At 42.7% G+C, this 24,914-nt stretch overlaps 1 protein-coding gene across 2 annotated transcripts in view; it reads left to right on the forward strand.

The window, feature by feature from the left end:
• The window catches only part of lrp1ab (low density lipoprotein receptor-related protein 1Ab), a 106,994-nt gene that overhangs the window by 47,136 nt on the left and 34,944 nt on the right, over positions 1-24,914 (forward strand). For both annotated transcript variants that reach the window (XM_051950162.1, XM_051950163.1), the window contains exons 7-32: positions 8,036-8,198; positions 8,630-8,852; positions 9,703-9,892; positions 10,012-10,155; positions 10,799-11,035; positions 11,241-11,421; positions 11,809-12,031; positions 12,126-12,315; positions 13,428-13,550; positions 13,849-13,989; positions 14,374-14,499; positions 15,576-15,692; positions 15,783-15,863; positions 15,946-16,113; positions 17,285-17,467; positions 18,433-18,630; positions 18,794-19,039; positions 19,347-19,544; positions 20,647-20,851; positions 21,017-21,181; positions 21,446-21,690; positions 22,418-22,549; positions 23,590-23,817; positions 23,939-24,113; positions 24,408-24,502; positions 24,620-24,769. In XM_051950162.1, coding sequence (XP_051806122.1) covers positions 8,036-8,198; positions 8,630-8,852; positions 9,703-9,892; positions 10,012-10,155; positions 10,799-11,035; positions 11,241-11,421; positions 11,809-12,031; positions 12,126-12,315; positions 13,428-13,550; positions 13,849-13,989; positions 14,374-14,499; positions 15,576-15,692; positions 15,783-15,863; positions 15,946-16,113; positions 17,285-17,467; positions 18,433-18,630; positions 18,794-19,039; positions 19,347-19,544; positions 20,647-20,851; positions 21,017-21,181; positions 21,446-21,690; positions 22,418-22,549; positions 23,590-23,817; positions 23,939-24,113; positions 24,408-24,502; positions 24,620-24,769 — 4,527 coding nt within the window. The remainder of the gene's footprint in view (positions 1-8,035; positions 8,199-8,629; positions 8,853-9,702; positions 9,893-10,011; positions 10,156-10,798; positions 11,036-11,240; positions 11,422-11,808; positions 12,032-12,125; positions 12,316-13,427; positions 13,551-13,848; positions 13,990-14,373; positions 14,500-15,575; positions 15,693-15,782; positions 15,864-15,945; positions 16,114-17,284; positions 17,468-18,432; positions 18,631-18,793; positions 19,040-19,346; positions 19,545-20,646; positions 20,852-21,016; positions 21,182-21,445; positions 21,691-22,417; positions 22,550-23,589; positions 23,818-23,938; positions 24,114-24,407; positions 24,503-24,619; positions 24,770-24,914) is intronic.

Genomic DNA, 24,914 nt, shown 5'->3' on the forward strand with positions numbered 1-24,914 from the left:
CGCGAGAGTCTTAGTCATATAATGCTGACATGATTTATCTGTGTCTACGAGCCTGACAGGGTTTGTTTTTATTCGCCTGGCTGACAGAGCCGTTACTCTCTAAGAATGGGGGCAGAAATGTAGACAAAACATAAAAAGCAAGGGCGTGGGTTTTTGCGCGTGTGTGTGCATACGTTCGTGCGTGTCGGGAAGCTTTCCCTTGAGAATTGGCCCCGGGCGTGGAACAGCAGACGTGGGGAAAACAAGAGGAGCAGCCGGTTGTGTAGACCCTGAAATGTGGGATGTGAAACCTGTGATGTGATTAGAGGTGCCTTGGCTCATATCCACTTCAAATGAAGCTTGTGTAACTGCTGTCACTGCTGACAGCTCAGGCTGGGAAGCTCACAGACCTCAGTGTCCTAAAATGAGGTCCTTCTAGTTCATTGATTGACTCTTGAGAGTTCCACCTTTTCTGTGTTGTGTTGGCCTGCTACTGTGGCTTCTTCATTTACACTGGAAAAAATGCCCCTCTCAAAACAAGAAAAAAAAACAAGGAACTTTTTCCTTGAAATAAGTCAAAACAACATGCCAATAGAGCAAGTGAAAAATGGCTTGGTAAGGTTTGTTAAAATAAGATGTGACCTTTAGAATCTTGAGATCTCATAATTAGCTGGGAAAACTTATTTTAAGCTCTATTTTACCGGGATTGTCAAGCTTAGGTGTCTTAAAATAAGCCAGACATGTTAAAAAAAGCGGGTTTTCACTCAAATAGATTGCCGGTTTCATGAAACCTCCTAATTTGAGATGTTTTAACCCTCCTGTCTTCAAAAAAATCCCAAAAATCAGCAAAAAATTCCCCAAATTTCTGAAAATTTGCAAAACCTTCAGGAAAAAATTTCAAAAATTCCTTAAGTTTCCCTTAAAAGTTTTATTTTAAAAAAATCCCCCGAATTTGGCAAGAAAAATTCTTGTAAATGTTTTCAAGAAATGAGTAAAAAAAATCCTTCCAAAAAATCCTAAAAATATCTAAAGTGATTACATATATATCAGTGAAACTTCTATTTTCTTTAAGAACATTCGCAAAAAAATCAACCAAAATCCAGCGAAATTCTGAAACATATTTTTTAATATTTCTTTTATTCCACCAAAAAATGTTTAAAAAATTTCCAGAAGATGTTGAAAATGTGAAGATCAGAAGTTTCACAGTGAAAATATTTTTTCACCATATTTTCAAACTTTTCAATGGGTCAATTTTGACCCACAGGACAACATGAGGCTTAAACTTATTTTGAGTTTTCTTGTAAAATTCAACTCAAAAGATAATTTCAAGATTGTTTGACTTAACAAGATATTTAAGATGCATTGTCTTAAAACAAGTTCTTCCATCTTGCTGAAATGTCACTTGTTAAGTGAATTTATCTTAAATCGAGTGGGATGAGACATTTTGACTAAAAATAAGACAAATTGACTTGGTAAGATTTTCAGTTTTTGCAGTGCTCTGTTCAGGCCTGCCTTCTTGAAATAACTCCACACAGCTAAACTGTAATAAAAATTATGTTTTGTAGAGGTGTAAATCACACTTTTATCTATGTAATTGGGAATATTTTCAGTATTTTCCCCCCAAATATCCAATCTTGGTGCATTGTTGGAGTCATTGTTGCACTGTTGATGGTTATGTTTAGTTCTGGTTAGGGAGAGATTGTAGGCGGGTTTATTGGCAGAAAAAGTCGCCCTCAGACCTTCACCAGAATGCTTTGTTTCATAAACCGCACCACAGACGGAAATGTGGACGCAAACCCCAGTCTCTGTTGTTGCAGCTCTGCTTTGTATTCCTGCCATCACCCCTCAACCATCTTCTGCCAACTCAGATGCAGCTCATAAATGTGGCATTTCCTTAAAAGAAAAAGTTGCCTGTGAACATAATGCAGTCGGCGATTACAAATGGGCCCGAGCATAATTGGGGGGGGGGAAGCAATTTAGCTGTATTTGAGTATAATTTCCAGGAGACGAGGTCGCTCTTTTAAGTGGTCTGAGGGGTAAATTGGGGTCAGAGGTGGGAGGCAAGACAGACCCTGAGAGAGAGACAGAAGCACGGTGGACGATCAAATGAGAGGGAGAAGGTAGTGATTTGCTGTACCTTGGAGGTGTGTGTTTGTGCGAGTGGTCATGCAGATGGTATTTACATTCCTCGGTTGGGTTATGTCAGCCTGAACAGCCTCTACATTCCTCTCCGGTCCTGTCCAGTCAGGTCACTTTAACGCTCTCATAGCTGAGGCTCAGACCCACACCGACACACATCAACCCAGATACCTTTGGCTCATGCACCCGTTACTTAGTTACATATTACCTTTTATGAATTGAGATTTTTCACTCATTTCTGCACACGTTTCCCTCTATGCGCCGTCCCATTTGTGTAGCTGCTTATTGTGTTTTTTTTTTAATTGCTCCATTTTGTTCTTTGATGACCCGGTTTTATTACAGCTAGCATCCTGAGATAAGAGAGAATAAAGTTTCCCTCATTTCTGTGGGTGAGAGTTGAGTTCATTTGGTGACGGAACTTTCAGATTCTGATAAGAAAATTGGTGCCAGCATTGTCTGTTCTATTATTGCTCTATAACGAGCAGGCTTTATAACAAGCAGGGCTCAGGTGTGCTAGTAAAAGTAAGCCGGGCAGACCTGGGGATAGGGTTTGGAGCAGGGTTCACACAAACAGAGTGATTTATAGCTTCTGGGAGCCTGAGAGGGCCGAGCAGATAAGTAGACGAGGGTTCCAGATGTGGCCTGCCCTGTCTGCATGTGTGATTCCCTGACTGTGAAGATAAAAGGCGAGCCGTCCCATCCTCTCCACCCTCAGAGCGGAACTCCACAGCAGGGACCATCATGTCTCCCCACGTCTCTGTCCGTCGATCAGTCTTCCTCCCTCCTCTTAGCATGTGAGGTTTTTTGTTTTTTTCCCTGAATACATCAGTGCATAAAGGCTCTTTGTAAATATGTTTCAAGATTTTATCATAAGCTTATAGCATCATAGAGGGGAAAAAAATCATCCAAAGCTTCCTGTTTTGCTGCAAAACATCCCATTGTTTTTCCCCCCAGATGTTAATTTGCATAGTTAAAACAAGCCTTCCTGTATGATGCATCATTTTCACTGCAAAAACTTAAAATCTTACAAGACTCCTATTTTAGTTGATTTTTGTTTTTTTCCCCGAATGTTCTTAAAGAAAATATTAGAAGTTTTACTGATATATATGTAATCACTTTAGATATTTTTAGGATTTTTTTGGGAAGATTTTTTTCATTTTTAAAAAATATTTACAATTGTCTTTTTTAAAAAATTTTTACATTTTTATTTATTGCCAAATTTGGGGATTGTTTTTCAATAAAACGTTTAAGGGAAATTTTTAAGGATTTTGTCCTGAAGATTTTGCAAATTTTTATAAATTTGGGGATTTTTTTTTTTTTGGCTGAATTTTGGATTTTTTTTTCAGACATGGCAACAATACCTTTTGGTGCCTTAAATGAAGACAACAGGAGGGTTAAGACACCTAAGCTTGACAATCCTGGTAAAATACAGTCTAAAAAAGTTTTACAGCAAATTTTAAGATCTCGATATTCTAAATATCATATCTTATTTCAAGAAATCTTACCAAGCCATTTTTCACTTGTTCTAGTGGCAGATTTTTTTCACTTATTTCAAGGAAAAAGTTCTTTGAAGTTTGTTTTTTTTCTTGTTTTGAAAGGGGCATTTTCTCCAGTGTTCTGAGCTGTTATCTGCATCCAAAAGAGCACAACCACTCTCTGTAAAGGAGCTACTTTTTGTCCCCATGCTGCCATCAGACCTTCCTATCTCGCCACTAACCTCTTTTTCACCTGTTGCAGTATTAGCATTACTGTTAGGATTTACTGCCTCTTAAACGGAGGTCATATGTCAGATCCCTATGGAAAATCATCATCGCTGAACTCCAAAACTGTGCTCTTGAGAGGCCAAAGAGGTTTTTGCGCAGATTAATAGGATCTTCTTGGTACAGAGAGGATTATAGAAGCCGGATGACGACGATTCTTTTCAGCTTTTCCACCAACATGTAAATACTTGGGCTGACAAGCAAATAGAAGAATCAACATTAAAGTACAAATTCTGGTTAAGCTCCTCATGGGTGTAAGCGCCGCTGTGTGACTGGTTTGAACAACCAAACAGGCTGCGGCCCTGTATGTAAATACTTGTGCTTATTGGGTGGAAAGCGTGTTTCCTGCTGCCGGTAAGACGCCCACAGTTTCTTCAGCGTGGTGTGAGCTGGTAGGTGTTACAGGCACGAAGAGAAAAGGGTTTGTGAGGGCACTGTGGTTAGATGGGAAGAAAGGGGTGGGTTCATTCAGTTTCCCAGCAAACTTTCCACTTACCAGAAGCTGCAGGAGTGAAGACGTCAACAGACTGGCTGGCTCTCTTGGATAAGGGGTTCTACTACTTGTAGGTGGTTACACAACACCGTAGTCACTGGGTTGCACAACTGTCTCCCCACTCTGTATATGCAGCATCTGATTCAGCGCCTCTTGCAGCCAGGCTTCCATCTGGATTTCTTTAGAGGGGTAGGGTTTTAGAGCTGATACCAACGGGAATATCACTATCCCCCTCAACTCCATGAGAATTTTTCTCTTGTCAGAATCTTGGTTTTGATGTTTAGGAAACATCCTGGTCTGGTTTTTACTTCCTCCCTAATTTTTTTTGACTGTGATTGTTTTATTAGCTCTTGTATTTAGTTTCCTCCCTTTTTAGATGTAAGACAGCCACTAGCTTTTTGCTGACTGTCAATATATTATTTCCAGCTTGGAGGCGAACCAGAACCTTTTCACCATCACTGTCTCTTTTCCTCTATCACTGCCCACTCCATCCTCCATTTTTCCCCCCCATTTTCTCCTCTACTATGCTCATAAAGTAGACTGGTAGGTGGAGTGGAGGGTTTTTGTATTGGCCCCAGATGTGTCTGTGTTTTGTTGTGGAACTGGCTTCAGCTGTGTCTCTGAGTAGCGTTGTTGTAGGCATTTCTTTATGAATGGTCAAAGCTTTGGAACCTGCTGACTGCCAGCTCTCTGTCAGTGGTGTTTATATCCTCTCAATGCACCCCAACATCAAAGTTGTCCTTTAGATTAACTGGAGAGACAAGTGTGGTCACTTTGATAGAGTGTGTGTGTGTGTGTGTGTGTGTGTGTGTGTGTGTGTGTGTGTGTGTGTGTGTGTGTGTGTGTGTGTGTGTGTGTGTGTGTGTGTGTGTGTGTGTGTGTGTGTGTGTGTGTGTGTGTGTGTGTGTGTGTGTGTGTGTGTGTGTGTGTGTGTGCGCGTACGCGTACATTGGTCTGCTTTGAAAGGACATGCTTTGGCAGCTGTTAAAACAAGCCCGCCTCCTTCCCATCAGAAATAAGTCTCCATCTGCAAAGCTTCCTCTTTCTACATCGGGGTAACAAGTAGTGGGGTTACAAAACTTCAAGTTCCTTTGTGAGAGGTGTCGCAACAGAGTTGGACCACTTTGAGTGACATTAGGGTTCATCTCATAAAACCAGATCTTCATGTGCTTCTTTCCTGACATTGTTTGTTTGCAGTTGCCTCCTGCGATGTACAGACAGGCGACAGATTAAGTACATACCATGAGTAGAAAAATGCAATCAAATCAAATATTGATGTTTCTATACTGGGCAATAAAGGTCGCTGAATGTTTGAGTGGGAAAATGATAATCAGAATGTGAGTCATTGGCTGTGGCCTTTGTGGTCAACAAGTTTCAAGTCAGCTGAATCAGAGATTTGGAACCAGGACAAGAGATACACCAGCAGTATCAAGCAATAAAAAGGAGGATACACTCCCTAGAGTTAGAACTAAACATGGTGAAGCAGCATTTAGTCATTATGCTCCACATATCCGGAACAAAGTCCCTGAAAACTGTTGGTCTGCTCCAACTCTCACTTCTTTTAAACCACAGCTCCAGACTTTCCTGTTTGCCACAGCTTTCTTTTTATAGCTTATTTTAAATTGTTTTCAATTCAAACTGAAATTTGTTTTTTAAGAGTCTAATTTTCCTGTTCTTTTCTATGTTTTATTATATTTATCATTTTACTTGTGTTTTTTATGCTTGTCTGAATGTTTCCAGTGTTTTTAATGTTTTAATGTGAAGCACATTGAGTTGCCCTTATGTATGAAATGTGCGAAAGAAATACAGCTGCCTTGCCTATCTGGAAAAAAAAAAAAAAAAAAAAGATTTTCAACCCTGTAGCGGATCCCCAATAGTTTAAAAAAAAAAAATCTTGTTCTGGCAGTTTGTGGTGGTCAAATACCTCCACAATACATTTGTTACAATTTTTCTTTTCATTGATCACACATCTGTACGTTGCTGTATCCACTGATCAACCAGAACATTAAAACCACTGACAGGTGAGGAGAACAACATTTATTGATCGTCTTATTACGTTTGCAATGATCTGCTGGGAAACCTTTGGTCCTGGCATTCATGTGCATGTTACCTTGACATGTACCGCCCACACAAACACTGATGCAGACAAATCAATGACCAAGGGACAAAATGCCCTGCCACATTGCAAAATATGCTCAGGAAACATCTTGAGGTGTTTGACCTTGCCTCTAAACTCCTCAAATCCCAATCCCCCACCTGTAAGATGCAGCAGAACAGCTGAGGCGCCACCTGACAAACCACAACACCCAGAGGATTCCCAGAGATGAGTTTTCCCTGATGGTTCATAGCTGTTTGGGCGTCAGAAGACCTTCATAATATTTGTTTTAGTCGGTTTTATTGTTGCAACTGATTAATGTAGGTGCAGTTTTTTCTCCCAGTAGTTGAATTTTTAATAGGATTTATCTCACTCTCTAAAAAAACAAACCAAATTTGAATACCAGTAGCATAACTTCACACAAGCAATATTCACTCTTTGTCCTGATAATGGCAGTAGTGCTTTCTGGCTTTGAGAATAAAGTTTTACACAACTTGTACCTACTGCTGTGTCTGTGTTTGACCAGGTGGGGATGTTTTTGTCTTGAGTTCTTATCCTAGAAACACATGTAAGGTTCCCAAAATACCTCAAAGATTCTTGGGAAAGTTCCTCCTTTCGAAATGCCCTCTTAGTATCCTGGCCAGCTGCATTTAACAACCGACCTCTGCTGTGTCATGCTAACAGTCTCTTTGTACTAATAAAACTTGGCTTAAACAGACTTTCTGATAACAGTCTTCTTTAGCATTTACATAAAGTGAGTCATTTCTACTTGAGTCTTGTGCAAGAGTTTGTCTGGAAACTCATCTGTGAGCAAAGTCTTTTCTAAATGCCCGGAAAGGGGGGGTGGCAGAGACAGTCCGAATATTCGGATCCATTCGTCTGGTCTCCCGGACGCAAATTTTGCACACTGCCTTCGTTTTGTCTTCAGTTAAACTGAAGAATTCCCAAACAGCGGAGGTCTTCGGCATCTTGTCTTGTGTTTATGCAACGAAGTGAAGCGTGACGTCAGAGTCGGCAGCCACCCGGCCATTCGGGTGGTGTTTACAAACACGAATGGATGAGCCGAGATGAGCCGAACACGGCGGGATGAACTGAAGTGGGCCGAAGGTGAAGGGAAGAGACGAGCTCCGAATATTTCTATTTTCGTCTGGGGGGGAGGAGGGGGTGATCACATAGACATATGCGTATATGTCATAGACATATGTATATGTTTATGTGATCACACGACGGGAAGGGAAGGCGGAGGGAAGACAGTAACGCCGAATATTTAATGTCCAACCGGGGGGGGGGGGGGGGGGGGGGGCGCGAATATTCGGATACCAAAATTAATTAATATCTGCATACCACTGTAGCGAATGAATATTCGGATATTCGAGATATTCGGGTCCAGCCCTAGTATCAAGAGAGTGGGCCATCCTTAGGGAAAGGATCGTGGCATCAGAAAATGAGGTTTTTAAATTATCCTGGTATTTGACGAAGAGTAATATGACTGTACTTTCATGATGCTCTGTGTTTTAAAATGTTTTGTGTTGTGCTCTACTCTCTCCTTCTGTCTTGTGTGTCGGTCAGATGTGGAACAGATGGCTATAGACTGGCTGACTGGAAACTTCTACTTCGTGGATGACGTGGATGACCGGGTGTTTGTCTGCAACAAAAATGGCCAGACTTGTGTTACCCTGCTGGACCAGGAGCTGTACAACCCTAAAGGCATCGCCTTGGACCCGGCGATGGGGTCCGTATTTTCCTTCAGCCTTCTTGACCTGAAGTTGCCCTCGCTTCTTTTTTAGCAACACTTGAAGAGGAAAACACTGTCTTATGATCAGACATGCTGACCAAGCAGGCAGTCCAAAATCAAAGCACTTCTTCCAGACAGAAACCTAGACGATACTCATGTGCCACAGAAACACTTGCATGTTTGCGGTTTCAGGTTCCGGATACTTGCAAGCTGGTATCGGATGTACTTCCTTTTTTTTCCACAGTCTCAATTCTCTGTTTTTTATGTCCTGGGAATAATTTTAAATCAATGACTAACACAGATAGTTGTCAGTCGTGTATTACCAAGCTAAATTCATACTTAAGGTCAAAGAACAGTCATGCACTTCCTGAAGTTGTAAAAGCTTCCTTCTCTGTCACCAACCTTCATCTGGATCTTCTTATCTACAGGAAAGTTTTCTTCACTGACTATGGATCTACGCCGAGGGTGGAACGCTGCGACATGGATGGCCAGAACCGCACTAAGCTGGTGGACAGTAAGATCGTGTTCCCTCATGGCATCACTCTGGACCTGGTGAACCGTCTGGTGTACTGGGCCGACGCCTACCTGGACTACATCGAAGTGGTCGACTATGAGGGCAAGAACCGACACACCATCATTCAGGGTCTGCAGGTAATAAACCCGCTACACCTAATCACACACTCAAGAATAAAGACCTCAATCTCTACCAAGCAACAATATCCCAGCGCCCCGACATTTCTCAAAAGAAATCATCTGTTTTCCACGATCGCTATTGTCACTGATTTAGTCCCATCTTTAGAGGCAGCGCTGTTTTCCACTTGTCTCCTGTGTATCTAGGCAAAGAGACTGCGCCTCTCCCGGGGATGAGCCCTTTTTATTACCCTGATTGATATTACTTAAAGAGTGTGTGATTTTCCTGGCTAGTGCTTCTCTAAACATATTAGTCTGGCCCTAGTGAAGCTTGGCTCAGACTTATATTGGAGTAATGATCTTAATGAAATCAGGACTGCTGTGGTGGGGGGGCACTGTGTGTGTGTGTGTGAGAGGTGGAAGTAGGTAATATGATCCCAACCCATACATCTCTGTGACAGTAGAGGAGAGCTGCACTGAACAGACCCTTATAAAAAGTAAAAACCTCTCTGTGTTTTACAACAGATGGGGAGAGGAGCCATTATGCTGCCCTGTGCCAAGTTTACACAAACACTCTCTCTTCATCTCCCTGTCTGTCTGTTGTTTTTCTGTCTGTCGTTCAGAGATTTCTTCACATTTTTGGCACCATAATCTGTTATGTACTGATAATTTATTTGTTAGAAAAGTTTCATTATTCAGTATTCGCCAGGCAGCGTTCAAGATAAGAAATGTGTGCAGGATATCGCACGAACCATTAGTCACACACCATGTGTTGTTTTACTAATATCAACGTTTTTGTTATCCAACGCGACAGCATTTAAATTTTTTTCTGTGCTATCTGTCTTTTTTTTTTTTTTTTAATGTATTTCAGATTGAGCACCTGTATGGGCTGACTGTATTTGAGAACTATCTCTATGCTACAAACTCAGATGAAGGCAACCTCAACCCCAAGACCAGCGTGATTCGCGTGAACCGCTTCAACAGCTCCGACTTCTATGTAGTGTATCGGTTAGACCGGGGAGCCGCGCTGCACGTGTACCACCAGAGACGGCAACCTCAAGGTGCACCGCGAACAACTTTTACACACAGTTAACAATTGCTACAAACAACAATAGCTCCAATTCATTTGAGCCAGGGTTCCGTATGTGTGACTGTTGTTCCTGTGCTCTTCTTTCCTCAGTACGCAGCCATGCATGCGCTCTGGATCAGTTTGGAAAGGCCGGAGGTTGCTCTGACATTTGTCTGCTCAGCAACAGCCACAAGACCCGAACCTGCCGCTGTCGTTCTGGATTCAGCCTCGGCAGTGACGGCAAATCCTGCAAGAGTGCGTATCAAAACGGAGAGAGAAATGAGATTTGACAAAGATGAACACCTTCCTGCTGCACTGAATATCGATGATTGACCCTCCTGTTGTCCTCATTTACGGACACAAAAAAAAAACTTGTTTCCTTGTCTGAAAAAAAATCCAAAATCTCAGTAAAGTATTCCCTAAATTTATAAAAATTTGCAAAATCTTCAGGAAGAAATTTCCAAAGATTCCTTAAGTTTTCCTTACTTTTATCTTTTTTTTTTTAATTCCCAAATTTGACAAGAAATAAAAATTTTAAAAAATTAAAAAATGGGAAATGTTTAAAAAAAATAAATAAAGATCTCCCAAAAAATCCTAAAAATATCTAAAGTGTTTCCATATATATCAGTAAAAGTTCTAATATTTCCTTTAAGAACATTTTTTAGCATTTCTGTTTTAGCACCAAATTTTTTTCAAAAAAATTCCCAAAATGTTGAAAATGTAGAAATGTTCACTGTGAAAATATATATATATTTTTTTTCAACATTTTCAAACTTTAAAACAGGTCAATTTGACCTGCAGGACGACAGGACGGTAAAAGTAATCGTGGTCGCAAAATCACAGAGAAAAGTGAGGACTTTAATCCACTGACATCATTTTTTTCCTTCATCCTCTGCAGAACCAGACCATGAGCTGTTCTTGGTGTACGGTAAAGGTCGTCCTGGAATCATCAGGGGTATGGACATGAATGCTAAAGTGCCTGATGAGTACATGATTCCCATTGAGAACCTAATGAACCCTCGAGCTCTGGATTTCCACGCCGCCAGTGAATTCATCTACTTCGCCGACGCCACCAGCTACATTATTGGCCGCCAGAAGATCGACGGCACAGAGAGAGACATCATACTGAAGGAAGGTGAGAATGAAATGATGGCTTTGCACAGGATTCTGGAAACTGTTCCGACTTTATCACCAAATTCAGGCTCTTACGAAGAATTTACAGGATGGAAATAATTCTATCGGGTTATTCTATATCAATCTCTTTTTATTCCCTTAACATTCATCCTGGATCGGAAAGCGAATAGTTCCTTTTTCACACCGGCTTCTTCTGCATATCACAGGTATCCACACAGTAGAGGGGATAGCGGTAGACTGGATGGGAGGTAATCTGTACTGGACAGATGATGGGCCTAAGAAGACTATCAGTGTTGCCAGGCTGGAAAAGGCTTCACAGACCCGCAAGACTCTCATTGAGGGAAAGATGAGCCACCCTCGAGCCATTGTTGTGGACCCCCAGCATGGGTGAGACCCTGGAGGGAAGGGTGTTGTTAAATTAATGGATATTCTTTTCCCATAAATGTCCCAGTGATAATGTTTGTGTGCCGCAGTATTCAGTAGTGGGAGAAGATGATGGCCTGAGGGTGTGTGACTTGCAGCTATGTAGGCAGCCTGTGCTGTAGCTTTTTTTTTTTTTTTTTTTAATAGCTGCTGGTCACATTAGTATGTGTGGGAGCTGGCGGGTTTTCAAGGGATTTTTGGATACCTCCTTCCTTTGTTTTGCTGTGGGATGGTCCATCAAAGACTATCACAGCTCAAAGCTGCATTTGTGACGGCTCCAGCTCTCCCAGAAATGTCTTATCTCACATTCCTCACGTTTTAAATGTGGTGATAACTCTTCTTGTCACCCAGATGGATGTACTGGACTGACTGGGAGGAGGATCCCACAGAGAGCAACAGAGGGAAGATCAAGAAGGCTTGGATGGATGGTTCACATCACCAAGTCTTCCTGACCAGCAAAACAGTGCTGTGGCCCAATGGTTTGAGTCTGGATATTCCACAGGGCATCTTGTACTGGGTGGACGCTTACTACGACCGTATTGAGTTGGTTTACTTAAACACGACAGAACGAAAGGTTGGTGATCCTCTGAGCTTGTGCTGTTGATAAAGAAAATCTAACTTATTTGATTTGGAGACTTGATCTGTCTTTGTTTCCTACATTTTAACAGGTGGTGTATGAAGGGCAGGAGCTGAACCACGCCTTCGGCTTGTGTCACTACAAACAATTTCTGTTTTGGAATGAGTACCGTGGCGGCAGCATCTACAAACTGGACCAGGTCACGAAGACGGTCACTTTACTCCGCAACGAGAGGCCACCCATATTTGAGATCAGAGTGTACGATGCACATCAGCAACAAGGTAAATCCACCTTCTGCTCATTCATTTTTTGTCTCATTACATACTTACACTGGAAAAAATGCCCCTCTCAAAACAAGAAAAAAAACTTATTTCAAGGAACTTTAACCTTGAAATAAGTGGGAAAAATCTGCCAATAGAGCAAGTGAAAAATGTCTTGGTCAGATTTCTTGAAATAAGATGTGATATTTAGAATATTGAGATCTTAAAATTAGCTGGAAAACATATTTTAAGCTCTATTTTACCAGGATTGTCAAGCTTAGGTGTCTTAAAATAAGGCAGACATACTACAAAAAAAAGCAGTTTTCACTCAGATTTTTGCTTTCATGTAACCTCCTAATTTGAGACACATAAACCCTCGTTTTCTTTGTTTCTGGGCACCAAAAATTTTGTTTCTTTGTCTGAAAAAAATCCCAAAAAACAGCAAAAAATTCCCCAAATTTCTGAATATTTGCAAAACCTTCAGGAAGAAAATTCCAATAATTCCTTAAAAGTTTCCCTTAAAATTTTTATTTTAAAAAAATCCCCCAAATGTGGCAAGAAAACTCTTGTAAATATTTTCAACAAATGAGTAAAAATCTTCCAAAAAAATCCTAAAAATATCTAAAGTGATTACATGTATATCAAAACTTTTAATATTTTCTTTAAGAACACTCACAAAAAATCCAGCAAAATTCACTGGATTTTGCTTGATTTTTTTGGTGAATTTTCTTAAAGAAACACTTTTAACATTTCTTTTTTTCCATCAAAAAATGTTCAAAAATATTGAAAATGTGGACATCAGAAGTTCCACTGTGGAAGTATTTTTTTACCCACATTTTCAAACTTTAAAACAGGTCAATTTGACCCGCAGGATGACACAAGGGTTAAACTTTGAGTTTTCTTGTAAAATTCAATCCAAAACAAGATAATTTCCAGATTATCTGACTTAACAAGATATTTAAGACAAGTCCCATCTGCTGAAATGTCACTTGTTAAGTGAATTTATCTTAAATCAAGTGGGATGAGACATTTTGACTAAAAATAAGACAAACAGACTTGGTAAGTTTTAGAGTTTTTGCAGTGCATAAGATGTCAACTTTCTGCCTCTCCTCTCGGTTTGTCTTTTTGCGAAGGCTCCAACGCGTGTCGAGTGTACAACGGGGGCTGCAGCAGTCTGTGCCTCGCTATTCCTGACGGCAGGTCCTGTGGCTGCGCTGATGATCAAATCCTCGATGTCGATAACGTCACATGCAAAGGTACTTAACCACTTTACCAGTGGAGAGGTTTCACCAAAAATCAATGCGGAGGCCTGTGGAAAATTCATTACTCAGCAGGAGTTGAGCTAGGCGATTCTCGGCTCTACTTTCCGTTCACAGGCTGTAGTAAATGCTCTCTTTTTTCCATATCTGGGGAGAAGTTTTGAAGAACCCTCCACCAACATTTTTGTAACTTTCAGAGAGACTGCGGCACCAAAAAGCTTTGTTTTGTTTTGGTGCTTGGCTCTTGTCTCAATGGCCCATCTGTTTCCGCTCCTGCCCCTGATCTCATCTCTAGCCAACCCCTCCTACGTGCCCCCGCCCCAGTGCCAGCCCGGGGAGTTTGCCTGCAAGAACAACCGCTGCATCCAAGAGCGCTGGAAGTGTGACGGGGACAACGATTGTCTGGACAACAGTGATGAGGCCCCTGAGCTCTGCCGTAAGTGCGCCACGTCATTGTCATGGTTACGCAGAAACACACGGATAAACAAAATTGTGTTTAAATGTCTTGGCTAACACAAAGCGGCAGAGCGCAAACTAAACTTTCCAAGATTTGTCTCTTTCCATGCCGTGTAATGTGGCTGTAATTTCGCTGGCCAACTTTGTCCTCATCAGACAATAAGGAGAAGAAAGGACTCATATTTGTTTTGGATGTTCCTTGACTTAATACGACATGCTTAAAGGATTACAAGATAGTTCAGCAGACTAAATAGCATATCAAACACAGCACTGGTAACACTGTGTGCTTGGTGAGTTAAAATCTGTCACTTTGAGCAACTTTTGAAGTTCTGATGCCCGTATGTTTGTCCATTTCTTCCCTTAGACCAGCACACCTGCCCCGCTGATCGATTCAAATGCCAGAACAACCGCTGCATCCCCCTGCGATGGCTTTGTGATGGCGACAATGACTGCGGCAACGATGAGGATGAATCCAACACCACCTGCTCTGGTACATGCAAGCTGGAGTTCTCTGAGAGCTTTTCAGTTATTCTCTCATCTTTTTCATGTGCAAAATAGGAGAATTCCTTTTATTACTCTGCCAAGGAAGTTATGTGACGATCGGCGTTTGTTTGTCTGTGAGTCTGTCTGTCTGTCCGTGTGCAACATTACTCAAAAACAGACGAACGGATTCGGATGAAATTTTCAGGGAAGGTCAGAAATGACAAAAGGACCACCTGATTAGATTTTGGCAGTGATGCAGCTTATACTCTGGATCCATGGGTTTGTTAAGGATTTCCCATTGTGAGATATAGCGGCCAGCATGGCGTCACCGTAACCATGACAACAAGTCAACACTGTGTCAGTTATCTGCATCAATCCACTCAACCCGCTACATATTTCCGTCACGCAATTCGGTATCTGTACATAACATATGCATGCACAACACAAGCCTGTGCTCACGCAAGGTATCTTTTTTATTAATTTAGTTTCTTTCTATGTTGCCATGATTTCTGAATACACAAATTGAGGAATGAACAGTCTTGGCAGAGTACTGTGCTGTCTGAGTGCTTTCCTTGTTACCTCTGTGGCCGATTTTAATGCTTTTGGAAGTTGTATGCCATCTATGTAAGAGTCAAAAACAATTCTGTTGCCAAGAATTGTCTTGTCTCTGTGGCGTTTGTGTGGCAAACTGTTACAGTTATTCAGAGTTATTTCAAAACATCTGTGAAATTTGGTAGAGGGACTACAGATTGGATAAATATACAGTATATGTTTACAAATGTATGTATAAATATGCAGCAGATGCCATCATGTTTCTACAAATGGTTCAGGAGGATGTATTGATCCAATGATGGGCTGAACACGGCATTAGTCCTTATGTTTGTGCATTTTTCTCTTTTATAACCGCTCTCCCACAGCTTTTTAAGTACTTTCTGAGGCAATAGACGACTGGAAATTAGGCCTTTAACAATGTTCTAGGTCTTTAAAAATTACGACTTCTTGCGAGCTTGAATGTTGAGTCAGAGATATTGCAAAAGAAAAGAGGACTTTTTATAACTCTTTTATAACATTTTCCCCTGCCAGCTCGCACATGCCCACCCAACCAGTACCCGTGTGCCAGCGGGCGTTGCATCCCCATCTCCTGGACTTGCGACCTGGATGACGACTGTGGAGATCGCTCAGATGAACCAGACTCCTGTGGTGAGTCTTCGCAGCACTGTGATATTGTTGCTTTTCATTTTATGGTTTATTTTAAATGTAATATCTCATGTCTCCTCTCCTCGCCCCCAGCCTATCCAACCTGCTTCCCTCTGACCCAGTTCACCTGCGCCAATGGCCGCTGCATTAATATAAATTGGCGCTGTGACAACGGTGAGCATCGCCTTCCTTCACCCTCCATGAAGCTGTGCATTAAAGCGATTCAGTGACAATAAAATGTTGTGTGCGCTCACAGACAATGACTGTGGGGATAACAGCGACGAAGCCGGCTGCAGCCATTCCTGTTCCAGCGTCCAGTTTAAATGCAACAGTGGCCGCTGCATCCCAGAATACTGGACCTGTGACGGCGACAACGACTGTGGAGACTACAGCGATGAGACTCATGCCAACTGTACCAACCAAGGTAAAGAACAGCTCAGTGTACAAACTAAAATAGCGCTGCTTTAAATTGCTCTGTCAGGACACTGCGTACTCACCCCAAGTGTTTCCAGATGAATGTTGCCTCTGTCCTGTACCTGAATCAGCTGCTTACCACATGTATTGCATTACACTGTGTTTGCATGTTGCTGTTTGCAGTCGTAAAGCGGTTATCACAATGTCACAGAGACGCCCTCCTCCCTGTCCCGCTTCCTCTGCTCTACATGCCCCTGCATGTCCTCTGGCTTCCACTTATCATTTACCGCAAATCCTCTCTGTTGCTCTGCTCAGGATGTGATTATGTTTTGTGGTTAGATAACAATTAAACTCTTTCATGCCCTTTTGCGAGCGGCACAGATGTTTTGACTGTGCTGCAGCAGTGTGAGCGTACATGTTTAGAGCTCCGAATAGCTCGTGGCCACGTTGGGCTCCCTCGGAGCGTTCGGTTTAACTGACTGTAAAGGCATCAGAGCACTTCTTCAGCAGTTGGTCTGCTCGGAAACATACGCTCCTGTACGCTGTGTGTGCTCTGATGCTCTATGTACTGCTTGATCCATGCAGAAGTGCAGCCAACTGCTGTCAAGTCTCAGCATGCAAAAACGGGGCCCAGCGTGACCTGCTGGTCTAATGAGCAGTGTGTGCTGCGTTGTGTGTGTCTGGCTGTGTGTGTTTGTGGGCTCTCTTGGCCTGCCGTCTGGAAGTTATTAGCTGAAATAAAAAAGCAATACTATCGCCTATATATTGTAGTAGTGTGTTGAAAGGTCCCTGTTTCCAGTTCCTGTTTAAGCTGTGCCAAACGCTGACCTTCGCCATGAGGGGATGTTATTGTGCCACCTCCTCAGTGGTGCCTTTAATCTGACATCAGTCAGCCAGCTGTGTGTGTCATTGTTTGATTTGGCTCGGTGCCAGGTTGTTAACCCAGCGTCCCAGCATACCTCCACAATAATTAATGACTATAATGGCCCATTCTTTGTCTTCACAGTTTTTGGCCAAATGCATGTGGTCTGTTTGTCTGCTGGCTGTGATTTCAGTTTAGTTATTTTCCAGTTGCTGACTTCTCCTGGTATTTTATTGTTTCTGTGACACTGACTAAACTGCACACTCCGTCTTTTTGCTCTGCTAAACTGCAACACTCTGTCTTGCTGTTTTCCCTCCAGCTACGCGTCCTCCAGGCGGCTGCCATGTAGATGAGTTCCAGTGTCGGATGGACGGCCTGTGCATTCCCATGCGCTGGCGGTGCGACGGCGACACTGACTGTATGGACCTGAGCGATGAGAACAACTGCGAGGGCGTCACTCACATGTGCGACCCGACAGTGAAGTTCAGCTGCAGGGACTCTGGTAAGGATTCTGTCTCAAGCACCAGCGGCTAAGGATGATGAACTTTTATGACGGTATCGGCTGAAGATGACATTTTGTTACGGTAGAGCTAAGGTTTTATCCTTCAACAAATGAGTACTAATAAAGTAGCTGGTCACCCAGGAAAAAACGCCCCTGGAAAATTTGTGGTCCCTGCTTGGCTGCTCTTTGTGGCTATTATGCGACTAGTGCTATTGCTTAGCATTTGGCAGGCAGGATTATATAACACTGAATGCTATGAGCTGCCTTCCTTTTGGACTCCAGTTCTCTCCGTTGCCTCAAAGGTCACAGCTGTCAGGACTGTTTGTGAATGACTTCAATTTGCAGTCTAGTTCAACAAAAGTTGACTTGATTTTGCTTTTCTTTGTAGATGGAACTCATTTTTTCGTCCAAAATGTTACTGCTGTAAATGATGATATGACCAAGATTAAAGATGTATCTAAAACCAATCTGTTGGAATATAGTGAAGCACTCCTCCTAGCACATTTAAAGATGTATAGAAGGTACTTTTAGAATTCAGAATTTGTGTCTGATTTGAATTTTCCACAAAAAATCCAGATACCTAGTCAGAACTTCTTAAAATTGCATCTGTGCCTCTTATCCCGTAGAAAAAGGCAGGATCTAATGTGTAAACTTTTTCATTTCAAAAGTGCAACTACTGAAAGCAAGATAATCTCTGAATGCTAATACTACCATGATTATTAGCTTCCAGACTTGCTGTGAAGTTCAAATCATGCTCGTACATACACAGATTTTGGGTGTGATAACAGAAACTTTACACTTTAAACGGGTTAGAATGGGTACTCCACAACTCTGAGCATACTTTGTCCCCTACTGTGAGGAGATGAGTAATCTTGACTAAAACACATTTTTTCATGTGAGAGGACTTCAGGTTAAGAGTCCTGTAACAAGGCACGCTGAAAAGCTCTACTTTGTGGTCTCGTCAGCTCGCTGCATCAGCAAAGCCTGGGTGTGTGATGGCGACAGCGACTGCGAGGACAACTCGGATGAGGACAACTGCGAGGCGTTGGTGTGCAAGTTGTCTCACCACATGTGTGCTACCAACGACTCCATCTGTCTGCCGGCTGAGAAGCTGTGTGATGGCACTGACGATTGTCCGGATGGCTCAGATGAAAAACTTTGTGGTAAAGAAAAAACATACTTGAAAGCATTTTCACACATAAAATACAGTGTGACAAATGTGTTCATTAACTGATTATTTTCTCCGCCTCTTCTAGATTAATATTTAACTCTCCACAAGCAGTGCGTACCTCTTGTTTTGAGTCCTCTATCTGTTTTTGTCTGCAGACTTGTGCTCATTAGACAATGGTGGCTGCAGTCACAACTGCAGCATCATTCCTGGGGAGGGCTTCATGTGCTCTTGTCCGCTGGGCATGGAGCTGGGAGCCGACAACAAAACCTGCCAGATCCAGAGCTTCTGCGCCAAACACCTCAAGTGTAGCCAGAAGTGTGAACAGGAGAAATCCAGCGTCAAGTGCTCCTGTTACGAGGGCTGGGAGCTGGAGGCCGACATGGAGAGCTGCAAAAGCACTGGTGAGGAAAAACAGGAGCTTTTTGGCATGAAGAGATTATTCAGATTAAAAGAAAAGTATGAAAAACAGCACAACCAAGATTCTACTCCTTCATTTATATTCAGTTCAGTGCATCATGATGCAACATCTCCTTAAATTGAGCAACACTGAGCAACATTTGAAGTGACAGATGTGAGAGATGTAGACAGCTGTGGCAGGATTTGATCCAAGACCAACATGGGGTTTGGTGAATCTGCACTTTGAGATGAGATTTACTGTACTGCGACGCTAACGCTTTTCTGGGAACAATTTTTTTTTTCCTCCTTCAGATCCCTTCAAGCCTTTCATCATCTTCTCCAATCGCCATGAGATCAGGAGGATTGACCTCCACAAGGGAGAGTTCAGCGTGCTGGTACCGGGCCTGAGGAACACCATCGCCCTGGACTTCCACCTCAACCAGAGCACCTTGTACTGGACTGATGTTGTGGAGGACAAGATCTACCGCGGGAAACTGTCTGATAATGGAGGTAAAGGCCACATAGAACAGTCGTACACTGTAAGTAGTTCATTTTACAGTATTATCATTTTGTAAGTATAATTAATACCAAGTAAAATAGTGATATCATCAGAAAATCATGCTTTAAACTGAGCATTTTTTTCAGGAGTTGACTTCCACTGAGCAAGTAAACCATATTCTCTCTGGACTAAATGTTTTTCAAAAGAGTCTGTGGTCAGCAGCGACGGTCTGTGACCCTGAATAAATCTCCCGGGTCACGGTCGGCCTTTCCTGCTCCAAAACCCCAGGTCTCCTTGCCAATCAAAGTTGTGTTCCCAGTGCAGCACTTAGGGGGCACACGGAAGGCTTTGTCTCTTCCCATTTGTCTCAGTACTCGCTGTGCGTGACTGCAGCCAGAACACTGATGTAGCGTAGGAGGAACAAAACGCTGCAGTTCCAGTTCCCAGCCCTCCACGTTCTCCGTTAAATAAGGGCTCCTAAACATGTACAGTGTGACCAGATCACAGATCAGCTCCTACTGCTCGTTATGGAGGCTACTTCGTACGCTGCGTAGTGCCGACAGCTTCATAAAGACACTCACACCCACACATACACACAGAGAGGCAGCCATAACTCTGGCATTCCTGTAAGCAAACTGTGAAGAGGCGCTATTCCTCTCCCTCTAATTACTGTGGGTAGGCCTTTTGAAGAAATCGTCTCATCACCCTGAGCCACAGATGATCACACATTTTGGTTTGGTTTGCATGAGAGCCAGTTGTTTCTGGGAAATGATAAAAAGAGAGGAAGATCTGGTGTTGGCTGGTTGTTTTCTTAGTGCGGCTGGGAAGACGGCGCTAGTTAAAGTCACAGCCGCAGCAGTAGCACTTGAAATTCACCATAAGGAAGTCTAAACAATTCAGTGACTTATTATTTTTTGCAATGAACCGTATGCCCCAGCTGGAGATTTGCCCTCCTTGGTGAAAGTAGCATGAATCAAAGCTCTTTTCACATTATAAAAATGCTTAAAAATATCAATCTTGTTGCCCTTTTCAGCCTGCTGCTCGGTTGTTAATGCATAATAATGAACACAACACCAGCCATGTTTAAAGCCCCTGTTTCTGTGTCCTTATCAGCCCTGACTAGCTTAGAGGTGGTGATCCAGTATGGCCTGGCGACTCCGGAGGGCCTCGCTGTGGACTGGATAGCAGGAAACATCTACTGGGTGGAGAGCAATCTGGACCAGATTGAGGTGGCCAAACTGGATGGAACGATGAGAACCACCCTGTTGGCTGGGGAAGTGGAGCATCCCCGAGCCATCGCCCTGGACCCTCGTGATGGGTAAGAACCAGAGATGTATGGAATCTAACACAGTAATCACTTCAGGAAATGTTAAATTACTGAAATGTATTCCTCCTGGTGTATTTCCCGTGAAACTGCTCTCATGTGACGATACTGTACACATCTGTGAATTCCCTTCTCACATTGATAATTTCCTGTTGGCAGTATTCTGTTTTGGACAGACTGGGATGCTAGCCTGCCCAGGATCGAAGCGGCGTCAATGAGTGGGGAAGGCAGACGAACTATCCACAGGGAGACGGGCAGTGGAGGCTGGCCCAACGGACTCACTGTGGACTACATGGAAAGACGTATTGTGTGGATCGATGCCAGGTACAGTTTGCCACCACACTCTGAATATACAGAGCGCTCTCACTGTATTGCATCCATCCACTCACTCATTCCATCACCCACTTGCTCAGCTTTCTTTTCTTGCTGCTATACATTCTCTGTAATAAGCATGTGGATGTTCCTTGCTTATGTAAAACTGCAGACGAAGCACAGAGTCATGCAGTACCATGACAGCATGAATGCACTTAATCTGACGTGTTAAAGCTGTGATGTAAAGTGTATGTCTCTGCCTTATTGCTCCTCAAGGTCGGATGCCATCTACTCTGCGATGTACGATGGCTCTGGGCTCATTGAAGTGTTGCGGGGTCATGAGTATTTGTCCCACCCCTTTGCTGTCACCATGTACGGAGGCGAGGTCTACTGGACCGACTGGAGGACCAACACTCTGGCCAAAGCCAACAAATGGACAGGACACAACGTCACTGTAGTCCAGCGCACCAACACTCAGCCCTTTGACTTGCAGGTCTATCACCCATCCAGACAACCTCAGGGTACGTTGCTCGCCGCATTCATTGAGAAACACAGAGGGAGCTCACGGATTTTGGCTTTAACTCAAAGGAGCTCACAGTTCATGTCATCCAAGGCTCCCACTCGCCAAAGACAGATGGCGTTTTAGAGCTGTGTTGTCATTTTGGACACCTCCTGCTGCCTTGTTAATCAAAAAGTCACCTCACTGTTTGGCATTTCCTTCTGGCCGAGTAGGAAGTAAAACCCTCCACGTGCAACTTAAATGTCACATGTTGATCTCATGGACAGACATGATCGAAGGGTTTGTCGGAACCCTTTGACAGTGTCCTGTCGCATCAAGCTGTCACCTTGATGTTTAGTAGCCAGTGGCTATGGGATCCCAAGGGTGTGTGGGCGGCAGAGAGGTGCAAGATGTTGTAATTGGTGACGGGAAAAGAGAGATCTCACTGACCTGTTGATTGACAGCTGCAACCAATCTCCATGACAGTGATGAGGCAAGAAGCTGTGCTGAGAGATCCCTTAGATAAAGTGTTTTTCTACACTCGTACGTTCCTTGAGGGGCCTGTTGATGGGAACTAATTATTGTGTTTACTGTCTATTTCTACAATGTATAGTGATATTATATTTATCTATAGATCATACTGTGAACCTCCTCCTTCGTGTTTTCCTCACGTAATGCATCATTTTAATTTTTTTTTACATGTATCTCTCTGTCTTTGAATATCTTTATTGACTTTTTCATCCTTTTAGCTCCCAACCCATGTGAAACCAAGGATGGCAAAGGCCCTTGCTCCCATCTGTGTCTCATCAACTTTAACCAGACCTTCTCCTGTGCCTGCCCTCACCTCATGAAGCTGCAGTCTGACAAACGCACCTGCAAAGGTAAGGAATAGACACTGATTCTTACAAACACTTGCAGCGACGTGCTTTTTCTCTTAAAAACATTCTGATGGAGAATGAACAGACAGCGCTGTCATCTACAATCCATGTCATCCTGGAGCAAGGGACGGGTTCTGTGTTTGCAGAAATCTTTACCTGCGACTGTTTTGACTTTCTGAACTGAGAAAAATTGCTCTGGTACGCTTTTCTGCCGACCAGGACGTCTCTTATGACAGAAAATTTGATTACATCTCCTCTGTTTGTGCCACATTACCTGCTTCATTTTCTTTTCCATTTGATTTCATATAAAAGATTGTCACAAGACATGAAGTGTGATTTCATGAGTGGGTTACTCGAGGCTTTTTGAGAGTTGAGCTGTGGGGATTTGTGCGCACAAGCTCCGAGTCCAATTTTTTAGCTTTTTGCAAAACAGTCCTTATCTCTGCAGTGTAGATGTGATGATAGTTGGGTTAGAGTGTTTGATGAATTCCCCATTAACACAAAACAAAACGCTTTCTGAACTGAGGAGAAATGAGTTTTTACTGAACTTTCACATTTGTTGGATAAACTCTTAGTTTATACTAGTTGTATAAATTCCTGTTTGAGAGGGAGTCGTTTGTTTTCTCCTCCTCCGATTCCCCCTGAGGAAGTCCATGTAACTGAATGGTCAGTATGACACTCCTGAGCATGTTTCCCCTGGGATGCAGCTGGTTCCCTTTAATTGTGTGGCAAGTATAATAAAAACAAGTCTCATTACGCTTTTAATCACCGTCTACTTGTAAAAATATCAGGAGAAAAAAGGGTCTCTGCACATGGAAAAGCCTTTCTGCTTGCCTTGTCGTCCTGAATTCCTATTTTCCTATTTTGTTGACAATATTTGACTTGCAAAAATTGATAATAAACTGGTACAAGCAGTCTAATTTGTTCGGTATGTTTTACTGAACAAGTTATACTCTGTAGTCTTCTGCTTCTGTGTAGATAACGTATCAGATTTGATAGAACTGATTAAAATCTTTCTTCTTCTGGGTGTTTTTCTTTTCCAGAGTCCCGCAAGTTCCTTCTTTATGCTCGTCAGATCGAGATCCGCGGTGTAGACATCGACAACCCCTACTACAACTACATCATCTCCTTCACCGTGCCAGACATCGACAACGTGACGGTGGTGGATTATGACGCCGTGGAGCATCGGATCTACTGGTCAGACGTGCGAACGCAGACCATCAAGAGAGCTTTCATCAATGGCACAGGGGTGGAGACTGTTGTGTCTGCTGGTGAGGACGATCTCAGGAAAACATTTTTTAAATCATCTCAGAATTGATAAATGTTTGGGGAATTAAAAACAACAGATTTTGATAACTAACCTTCTTGCTTGTGGTTCTGAAACTCCCCCAGACCTTCCTAATGCCCACGGACTGGCAGTAGACTGGGTGTCCAGGAACCTCTTCTGGACCAGCTATGATGCCAATAAGAAGCAGATCAATGTGGCCAGACTGGATGGATCTTTCAAGAATGCTGTCATCCAGGGTTTAGACAAACCTCACTGTCTGGTGGTGCATCCTCTGCTGGGGTGAGTGTTGCCTCCAGTTAGTAAGGCCTGCATTCACCTAAATATCTGAACTGTGTCTCTTCATGCTCTTCTTCTGTTTGCCAAATCAGTTAACCCCTCTCACTTTCTGATTAAATAGGTTTTTGGGTTTACTTCTTATTACTTTTTATTTTATTCCTACCGGTTCATGCTTCTTCTACTTTCTCATCTGATGCTGCTGATGGTTCTCGTACTGTGTTGTTGGCAGTATTACTCTCTCTTCAGAATACAGATGTCATTTCTGCTCTACATTTCATTATTTATACCCCTCTGCAGGAAGCTTTACTGGACAGATGGTGACAACATAAGCATGGCTAACATGGATGGTAGCAACCGCACCACACTTTTCACCAATCAGAAAGGACCAGTAGGTGAGCAGATGTGTATTCCTGCTGTAAAAAAAATATTCCTGCAACTATAAACACAGATTGAGCATGTTAACGTGTCAGATATACATGTATGATAGCAGTGTTATTCTTTCTATTCAGGCCTTTCTATTGACTATGAAAAGGAGCAGCTGTACTGGGTCAGCTCAGGCAACAGCACCATTAACCGTTGTCAGCTGGATGGATCAAACCCGGAGATCCTGGAAGGGGTTAAAGGCAAACTTACCAAAGCCACTGCACTGGCTATTATGGGTAAGACAAAAAAAAGATGCTACTTCAAATGTATCCTCTTTGTCATCTGTGTTTTTGTGATCTAACTGTGCGATGGTTACTTTGAACTTCTGCTTATATTCTAAGCAGATCGATATCTTCTGAATCACTTGCTCATTTTATTGGA

The sequence above is a fragment of the Acanthochromis polyacanthus genome, chromosome 6 (genome assembly GCF_021347895.1).
Source record: "Acanthochromis polyacanthus isolate Apoly-LR-REF ecotype Palm Island chromosome 6, KAUST_Apoly_ChrSc, whole genome shotgun sequence".
In the NCBI taxonomy this organism is placed as follows: domain Eukaryota; kingdom Metazoa; phylum Chordata; class Actinopteri; family Pomacentridae; genus Acanthochromis; species Acanthochromis polyacanthus.